The following is a 10,195-nucleotide window of genomic DNA, read 5'->3' on the forward strand; positions in this document are numbered from 1 at the left end:
CTCTACATCCTTCAGCAGCACTATGTACTTGCTGGACAAAACAATATCCAGCATCAAGAAGAAAGGTGGTAGCCCTAGTAATTCTGAGTACTGCCAAGACTTGCACCTAGAATTTGTTTGGTTGCTTGCTTGTGGCTTGAGTGTTTCATGTTTGCTTTCTGCTAGACCAGAGAAGGGACCTCTGGAGGTCAGCTAGTCCAGCCTTCCACTCAGAGGTGGCCTATCAACAACAGTAGCTTAGGTCAGCCATACTTTTGTCTAGCCAAGGGTTGAAAGTGTCCAAATATAGAAAGTGCACAATCTCCTGAGCAACCCGTTCCAAAAATGTGCTGCCCTCTTAAATGGAAGTACTGTATCACCTTAGTGAGACAATAGATTATTCAGCTTGGCATCTAACTTACCAAGTGGTCTCTCCAGGATCTTGCCAATGGAAAGTGATGAGTTCTTCCAACAAGTAAACAGGGTAAGGACTTGTTTTCAACACTGATTTTTCTTTTCTTAGCAAGGCCACTCTCTCTCCATTGCAATAAAGGCAGCCTGGGAAGACTAGAGCATGTAAAACATAGATGCTCACAGTTCGATACACAGGATACCCTACATTAACTTGAAATCAAAATCGTTTGTGCACAACACTGAGCAATCTGTATATGTATGCATATGTGTATAAAGTATTATACATATGCAGCGATTATATTTTGCAAGAGAAATAAAATCTATTGTGCATTTAATTCACCTTGAAATTCAATACTTAGAACAGATTTTGTCTTTACTAACCATTTTGTTTTCTTTAACCCAGGTATGGTGACATGGTGCCGAAGACAATAGCTGGCAAGATTTTTGGTTCAATATGCTCCCTGAGTGGGGTCTTAGTCATCGCTCTGCCAGTTCCTGTAATTGTCTCCAACTTCAGCCGTATCTACCACCAGAATCAACGAGCAGACAAGCGCAGGGCACAAAAGGTGAGCCTATTATTTTCCACTTTTGTTGTTCAGCAATAAATAAATATGACTTTTTATATGCTGTTCATCTTCAAAGTGAGTTTGGTTTCTTAGCAAGAGAACTACTATATGTATGTGCTACATGCCCAGCCTGTGTCCCAGATGCAAATACTGTGTTATTTTTAGTGGAAAAAAAGAAAAAGGTTCATATATCCTTTCTGTCAAAATTTACAGATCTATTATTGTTGTAATTCATCCTACTTGTTAGACTAGATCTAGTATTTTCAGGCAATAGCTGCAGTCCCATCCACTGAAGATTTTTCTGTGTTTTTCAGGCAGATTTTCTTTCCACCAGAGTCTTCCAAGGAAAAAAACAACCAACCAGAAATAAAACCCTTAATAATGATTTCTAATGTCTATCCTAACAGACTGTTTCACTAATCCATGTGTTTAACTCTCAGGTTCAGTCTCTAGGGACTCTGATTATTGGGGAACTTGTCTCCTCAGCTCTAGTTTGCTTAAAAAGCTTCAGAAAAAGAGCTTAATCAGGAAAAGCTGAAAGCAAAAGTCGGGTTTTTTTCCAGCTTCCTTGACTTTCTGAGTCTCTCACTAAAATATCAACCAGCTCTACAAGAAGACAGTTTCTGCCCCTAGCCCATACGGGCAAGATCAGGATCCAGGAAGAACTATTTACCAGGAGAGGTGCAGCCAAGCCTGGGCAGTCACCTTCATTCCCACATCACTGCCAAACTACTAGTCCAAAACCACTTTGCCCAACCCAATAATGCTAAGCTGTTCAGATAGCCTCTGTTGGCACTTGAAACCCTGACAAAGGAGCCGAGATGCGTTGCATTCTGCTCCTCATACTGGTGACAGCTGGTAGGCTCTGGATGCAATACAGATCTTGCCAAGGCCAAGGTGTCACCACTTGGGCTTTTTGTAGTCCCATGGTCTCTCTTCAGAAGTTCTGAGTCTCCAGTGGTCCAGGGAGAGCAGGATTGCTGCCTGCAGAGGAGTGCATAAACCAGTGAACACAGGCTGTCACAGGCTGCATCTGCCTTGCATAGACAACAGCACCAGATTTAGCTATACAAAATTGTGTATTTCTTTCTAGCCTTTGACCAGAAATGTCACCATTTTCACTGATCTCTTCATGGAAATGAAGTAAACGTACACAGTGATACCATTCCCAAAATATCTTAAAATCAGGAAAAAATGGACACATGGCCAAGAAAGTCTGTCATAGGCCTAGGTTGATATTATACCCTTTAATGGAACATCTTGGAAGAACACTGTCAGATGAGGGAAATGGCCATAAAGGAAACCAGGTTTATCAGAGAAATGTCCCACTTTTCTAGAAACCTGATTTCAAATATATACTGCTTCAGTGATCCAAATATCATACCTTACCTATCTGCTAATTCCACCCACATTTTTGCATGCTATTTTGTCCCATGTGCTAGTTTCACCTGTGCATTCCCCACTCCCACAGCTGGAACATGCAGAGAACACATCAATTCTACACTATGTTGGTTTTGTCAAGAACATTTCCACTTTGTTTGTATAATGGCAGCAGACAGAGAAAGAACAGGATGTATCAGCCAGAACACAGTGCTTCATTCCCGTGCCTCTAAGTATTGCACCAGTTGTGAATAACACTACTGCTTGATCCCAGCAATCAATGTCCCTGTTCTGAGTTTTCATAATAACTGCAGACACAACCAGCTTTATTTCAGATAAAAACTGTCTCCTACCGCATGTCATGAAACAGAATTTTCTATGCCTGTTTTACACTTGCCAGTGAAAAAGATGGAGACTAGAAAATACCTTGCAAAAATTAGATTGGCAGACTGGCTGATATTCCCCATAATCTTTTCCTGAATAGAAACTGCTTGAGTTAATAACTGACTTTTTCTCCTTGCAAAACAGTCAGCTCATTGTATGTTTCAAAACAGGCATATGAAGTGATGAATGGCAATCCTGCCAAATGGCACTGAGGTCTGATTAACTTAGCACTGGATGAGTGTTTCATTGATATCTCCTATTGCAAAGCTAATCTCTGTCAATCTAAAATGACTGAGATGTTGAACAGCATATGGCTCTGACGGACTGAAAAAATCAACAAAAAGCACTTCTTGGGTACTGTATAGTCCATATTTAGCAATATTTTGCTAAATGCCTTGCATTTCACAGGAGGGTTCTACTGCATTGTATAAGACTATTCAAGAAAAAAGGTCACATTATCAAAGTTTGAAATTCCTCCCTTCATTCAATACAACAGAAGCTTTACACAGTTTTCTAAAATAAATATTTCCCTAGGCACCAACCTTATTCCTATTGTCTAAGGCTGAAGAACATAGGCTTGAAAGAAGGTGCTGTTTCATGGAGCACAGCATGAACTCCTGCAAGCGATGGTACCTCCTGCTGGCTACAACAGCTTCCATCTGACTGAAGGAGCTGGATATCTGAATTGTGCAACTTACATTATCAGTATCTCGTACAGAAGTTTAATCAAGGTAGTCTTCAGAAATGGCAAAACATTTGGGCTGTAAGGAAACTCAAGAGAAAGTTCTCCATTGAAAAACTGAAATCTAGTCCCAGGAGCACTGGCAATTTTCAGCAGAAAAATTTTGTCACTTATATTAGGTTTGCTCAAGACCCATGTGACCATCAGTATATGTATTTACTGAGTCCTGCACAGTCATTCAAAATTAGATAATTCCATTTGTTTCTTTTTGGGAAAAAGATGCTGCACATTAGTCCTCAGAAGATGGAAGAGAGACATTTATTTATATACCATCTCATTTTGAATGCATTTTAAAGGAAGGTCCTGCTTCCAACCATGGAAATACATTTCTGGAAGAGAGACATCAATGTGAACCAAAAAAAGAGATGAAAATAAAAAATAAAGAAAAATAATCTGTGTTTATCAGAACATTTCCTTCTATTAGATAATAAGATCCAACTATCTGACCTGTCCTGAAAACAAACAAATAAATAATCCAAAATGGATATTGGCATTCAGGGCAGAACTACTTATGCCCTGTAGTCTTACTGTGCCTTTTCCTCAAGAAGATTTATTGCAACTGAGACAGTTTTGAAGGATCCTATTTGTGAAACTTTTCTCAGCTAGAGACAACTTCAAGAGGCCAAGTTATTTCAGTTGCCCATCAGTGCCTTCAGGTGGCACAGTTAATGGCAGATGTGTTGTGACTGGAAAGGAAAGCAGTGGAAAGGAAAAAGGAAAAAAAGGAAAGGGAAGAACAGGAAAAGGAAAAGAAAGGTTTAGGTAAGCTTGGATACAATTTCCTATTCTATATTTGATGGGTATTGAGGGCTAAGATATGGCTAGACCCTCACAGAGTCAGATCCACTGGGATGACTGCCAGCACAGGGAAGGGAAAGGAGGAGGCATAGCTACCCTCTTGGAAGAGGTGCCTTGTCCATCCCAACGTACTGCAGCAGCTCTTATGATGACGATGTTCTCCTTATCCTCAATGAAGCATTCCTCACTAGGTGCCTTCCCTGTTTTCCATACATCTATTTTCCTGCATCTTTTGAAGGCAAGAGCCTTGTATCCTCTTAGCCAGCAAGGCCCAAGTGCACGTCTGTCTGCACATTATTGTTCATTACCTGATAACTGAAGGATCCTAAATTTTAGTTGCCTAAGCACTTTATCCCTAGAGTGACTTTGCATGGTTCCTCAACAGAACACCCAAACAACTATCATCAGCTCCAAAACCTGATTTAATGCATAAAATTCAACCTGAATCTTTCATTTGAGTATGGTCTTCTACCTTCACATAGCAAAATATATCCTGAAGATTGGCTTGGCTTTATTATTTATTGATCATACATGATGTATTTACCTGTCAAGTTATGAATAATTAGTTACTAGATAAATATAAATAGCTCTACAATAAATTGCAACAACTGCTTAACAGCACCTGGCAGTCTAGAGCTGAGCGTTTGCAGTAGGAACGCTGTTAGCCATTATGACTTCTTTAAACAAGATAGATAGGCTATTAATCTCAGTGGGGTTCCAGAGACATAATAACAGAATAACTTACCCAAGATTTTTGAATTTAGCACAAAAGCATGTAAAACGTGTGCTTACTGAACAATAACTTGAATAGATTGTGAAAGCAAGGCACGACTCAACAAATATATGAACCTTATTTAATTCCATATCCATTAATGTACAAAGTAAACAGCATTTTCTTCTCTACTGCATGCTGGCATCCTATAAATTATTGTCAGCTAATCTGAAGTCAATTATTTGCAATTACAGAAAATTAGAAAATCAGAGCATGAAATGTGGGCTTGATTTTTCACTTGAAAACAAACATATAGGATGGATTTATGAAAGGCCAAAGAAAAAAATTATGTAAACAACAGTGTGACTGATTTTTCGACAATTTTGGCCATTGCTGTAGGAGCCACAACGTCATAGTTTAATGCCAGTAGGCAACTAAGCACCACCCAGCTGCTCACTCACTCCTCCCCAGTGGGATGGGGGAGAGAATCAGAGAAGGGTAAAAGTGGATAAATTTGTGGCTAGGAATAGAGACAGTTTAATAATTTTTTAAAAGGAGGGGGGAAAAAACAACGAAGGGGGGGGGGGGAACCCAAGAAAAAAAAATGATGTAAAAGAAAACAATTGCTCGCCACCAAACTGATTGATTTCCAGCCTGTCCCAGAGCAAGGACAGCCCCTGCCAACCTTCATCCCCATCATTTTATCACTGAGCACAATGTCATATGGTATGGGATATCCCTCTGGTCAGCTGGGTCCCCCCCCAACTTCTTGTGCACCCCCAGCCTACTCAGCAGGACAGTCTGAGGAGCAGAAAATGCTTTGACTCCGTGTAGGCACTGCTCGGCAGTAACTAAAACATCCCCATGTTATCAACACTGTTTTCAGCACAAATCCAAAACACAGCCCCATGCTAGCTACTGTGAAGAAAATTCACTCTGTCCCAACCAAAACCAGTACACACAGAATGACTGTGAAAGAATTCTTATCTGTTAATTGTACAAGATCATTAAAAAATAATGACTATAAGGTCAGTAATTAGTAATTTTTGAGTTTTGATGGCAAAATGGTTATGTAGTCTGGAGAGAAGCAGAAGAGAGACAACGAGCAATCTAAGTACTAAATTACATAGGCTACCTACACTTCTTATATAGCACATTGAAGAGAGGCTCTTGCCAAAAATGAGTCCCGATACTGCAGTAAGCCCTGCCCTAAAGTGTTCCTGATAAAATCTCTCTCTTAAAACAGCTGGACAGCTGAGGGCACCTTGAGTATTAAAAGCTGGATGTTGTAAATGCCCCACAGCACTACATTTAGCACTATTTAAAACCTTGTGAAAATAAATGTTTATATTTCTAAGACTGACAGAGCTAGCTGTTGTTGGCTAACAGTGAATTCCCTTTGTAAAGTTTCTATAAATGCAGCCATAGGCAAGGATCCACCGCTAAGTTGTAAAATTTGAAGCTAGAAAAAAAAAAGTGATGCATTCAAAAGAGAAGTTCAGGCAAATACAAGGGATGTGGTAAGAACTAGAGCAGATCATCAGTTTCTTCAGGAAGTTTCACCCGAGTTGATTATTGTGGAATTTCATCAGAGTAAGTATAAGAACCGCGTTTCAGCTACATTGGTTTTGTCCCAGAAAATATAAAATTACCAAAAATCAAAGTTTCACATTCAATGGCCAACAGGGAAAACCACACGTCAAAAAAAAAAAAAAAAATCTGCTGCAGGAGAATGTAATCCTTTCTTTTTTTGCTAGGTATTCCATGAAAGGGGAGAGTCAGGACAGGCTTTGCAGTGGTTGAAAGGGGCAGTTGTCACTCCCTTTCTGTTATACATGGCAGAAAATGCAGTTCATAGACTGAAGGAAAATGCAGTTGTTCTGTAATCACAGTTTTCCTGATGTCATCACATCACTTTGGTGTCCTTCATGGGAATTCAATCCTCAGCACACAGCCCTTAAAATCATGAGCTTTTAATGACTCCTTGATCGGTAATGTAAGCAGTCACTGGACTACTCAGGCTACAGGCTCTGATATAAATCAGGCAGAAGCAGTGAAAAGAAATCTTATCACTTTAACAGATTTGTAAACACCTCCAGTTTCAGGAGTATTTTTTGTAAGCTGATGTATAAGCACGGAAGCCATAATATCTGGTTCCTGTCTTGGTAATAGATTTATTGTCTTCTCTTTGGTAATTGATGTAAATTCAGGCCATCTGAATGAGTCTCGGCTAGAAAGATGTAAGCTATTACTTTCCACCTCACAAAAGCTTTCTAAGACACAATAAATCCATATTTGCAAACTAATTTGAAATCTTCACATGGAAAGTTACAACCGTCATATTATACGTGTTGTAGTACATTGATATATTAAGATAGTCTGATGAACCGTTACATTTTTTATATTTCTTTATTAAATGGTGCTGCACTGTAATTATTACTTCAGTCACTGAAAGGGAAAATGAATATGCATGCTAAAAGGAAAAGCATAGCTAATGTATGTAAAATGTTTGTTTATTAAATCTAATGAATATCCCTGTATAAGGAGCACACTAAGAAGTACCACAGCTAAAAAAAATTGTGACTGAAATAACTTATTTATGGGACTCCATGTTTTACCCTGCAAAGGCATCTCTAAAGCATCTCGGGCTCCTAAGGCTAAACAGTAGTGCTAAGAGAGACCTTTAATATATTTATGAACATAACCCAATGCACATATCCCAACCCATGAGTGTTCTGCGGTGCAGGTAAAGCTCTTCCCCCAGCCTTCAGCCTTCATGCTGGTGTTGTATCTGAAGAGCTCCACCTTGAAAATAACCTATTTTCTGCCTGCCCAAGGGGATTTTTAATTGCCATCCCTGAAGACTCAGCCCTAAGCACATTGCAGGCCCTGGATGTGCCACCAAGGAGCCCATGTGAGCCTGGAGGGTCGGAGCTGTTAACCATTTACCCCACCGGTCGGATCCTGGGGACGCGTTGCCCTCTCGGGTGGCTAGCTGCAGCACGCCAGGCTGCCCGGGGCTGGTCGGCCATGGTGCTCAGCAAAAGAGCCCTGACTGGACATTTACCCTCAATTCAGTCCCCGGGGACCCACCCAGGGTGACGGGGTGTGGGGCTGTGGGTGTCCTTTGAGAGCTAACAGGAGGGAGGGGAAGGTAGGAATTCACCACGGCTGAAGCACCGTGCAGGTGATCCGGGCACTTCTCTCCTTACCTCTAGAATAAGGTGCATTAACTGCACAGCTGGAAAGGCTGCGTGCACCAAGGAAGGTGACAAACCAATGTGTTATTCTAAAATGGCCAATATATCACGAAATCAGGCAGCAGCCTCTCATGTGAGCTTTCTGACTCAGTGATGCACACATGCACAGCATTATCTTATTTTCTTTCAGAACAATTAAAAGATAATAAATACGTGACATATAACATAAGCCAGATTCTAGCCATGTTTGCTGTTAGCTGTCATGAATTTCTTGGCTCGCTGTTCAGAAGATCTGTGAGTTTGAGGCTGTGAGTGCAAAGAAGCGTGGTGTTGAGTCATTCCTCATCAGCAGTTAATTATTAATCATGCCAGAGATCTGGCGGCTGCACTGACCAGGCTGCTTCCCTCTATAAGTGTTCAGGCATTCTCAATCATTTCATGCTGACATCTAATGCCACAGAAATCAGGGGGAGGGGAAATGCTCCCTCTATTCTCTGAAAATACTCAACTGAGTAGTTACCAGGTATGAAAATCCCTATTAATATATCAAAGTCAGTTTTTCAAGTTCTTCACTGCGTCTCCTTCTGTGCTTCAGCAGCCATTCAACTCCAGATGCTGCTCAGAATTTGGCTTTCAGGACCAGAAACCAGTGCATGAAGATAAACCCAGACTCCCTCTTACACACGTAACCAGCCACAAAAATTACGGAAGCAGGATGCCATCCTAGAAACCCCATAAAATCTTCTGGTTTCCATATTATTGGTTGAGAGAGTCTTTCCTTCATGCTTTCCCCTAAAGTTGGCTTTAAACCGTTGTACAGAAGTCAGTGGATGCAAATCGTCCTTCACTCATGAGCTACCTTCTACTCTGGGACGAGAGCCATCTTCTACTGTGGAATGAAAGTCACCTTCACAAGCAATGAAGCTCACCTGAGAATTCTCAAATCTCTCCCAGCAATTTGATGCTTGCAGAGTCTAAAAAATCAGGTTATGCACAGATTATGACCAATGATGACAAGTATTAAGTCTGATTAAGAGACATGAAGAGGTAAAAAGGCTTTTAAAAGGCCTGCCAAGCATTCAGGAACTTAGCTGGGAGACGGCATAAAAACCACTATCACATTCTGCTTCTCTAAAAACCTAAAAAGCTCTGAGAAACCAGCTCATGGCAGTTGCAATATTATGTTTTTTCTGAAACGTTTCTCCCCCTTTAGAGAGATTTTCCTTGCAGGAGCAGCTGAGAAGGATGCCCGTGTCCCTGATCCACGAGGCATAAGGAGTGGTACAGTTGCAGCAGTGCAAAAAAAAGGAAGCACTTACACACTGATCTGTCTAATCCCTTCTCCAAAATCATTGTTCTTATTAGCTGATGCATGCAAACAAATAAAAATTTCTGTCATTTGCATTTTAAATAGGAAGGCACTTATGACTTGCTCCACCTGGAGGACAGATGCAATGCAGTCTTTCAGTGGTTATGATATTGGTATTCATAAGCAGCTGATTCCAATTAGCAGTTGTAGATAAACAGAATAATGGATATTAGTACAAGTGACACTCTTCCTTTTGTTTATTTACACAGAAAGCCAGACTTGCTCGAATTCGTGCAGCAAAGAGTGGGAGTGCTAATGCCTACATGCAGAGCAAACGAAATGGCTTACTGAGTAACCAGCTGCAGCAGGTAATGTTATTATATCCTCCACCTCCAGAGAAACAGCTTAATGACAGCCCAGCAGTAGCTTATGCTATTTATCACCAGGGCAAGTCAACTTGGGTCTTTAGGCAATGTTATCTTTAGGGGTAGATTAAGGAAGGATAAATTGGACGATTACTATTGTTAAAGGAAGCTTATGAGAGTCAATGATGGGGTATTAAAAGATGTGGGAAATGGCCAGGTAGAAATGCTGGATTCAAATGTAACCCACATTTTTAGAGTTAGATCCCATAGGAGGCCTCCTTAATAATGTACAGTGTTTGCCTCTTAGGAGGTAGGTTGGATTTATCTCATTTGCCTTTAAAAAAGT

The 10,195-nt window shown here is 40.6% G+C and overlaps 1 protein-coding gene across 1 annotated transcript in view; it reads left to right on the plus strand.

The window, feature by feature from the left end:
• KCND2 (potassium voltage-gated channel subfamily D member 2) overlaps window positions 1–10,195 on the plus strand; it is a 278,364-nt gene that overhangs the window by 260,834 nt on the left and 7,335 nt on the right. The window contains exons 2-3 of the mRNA XM_035893704.1: window positions 797–959; window positions 9,754–9,852. Of these exons, the coding sequence (XP_035749597.1) occupies window positions 797–959; window positions 9,754–9,852 (262 nt within the window). The remainder of the gene's footprint in view (window positions 1–796; window positions 960–9,753; window positions 9,853–10,195) is intronic.

The sequence above is a fragment of the Egretta garzetta genome, unplaced genomic scaffold (genome assembly GCF_000687185.1).
Source record: "Egretta garzetta isolate BGI_Z169 unplaced genomic scaffold, ASM68718v1 scaffold64, whole genome shotgun sequence".
In the NCBI taxonomy this organism is placed as follows: domain Eukaryota; kingdom Metazoa; phylum Chordata; class Aves; order Pelecaniformes; family Ardeidae; genus Egretta; species Egretta garzetta.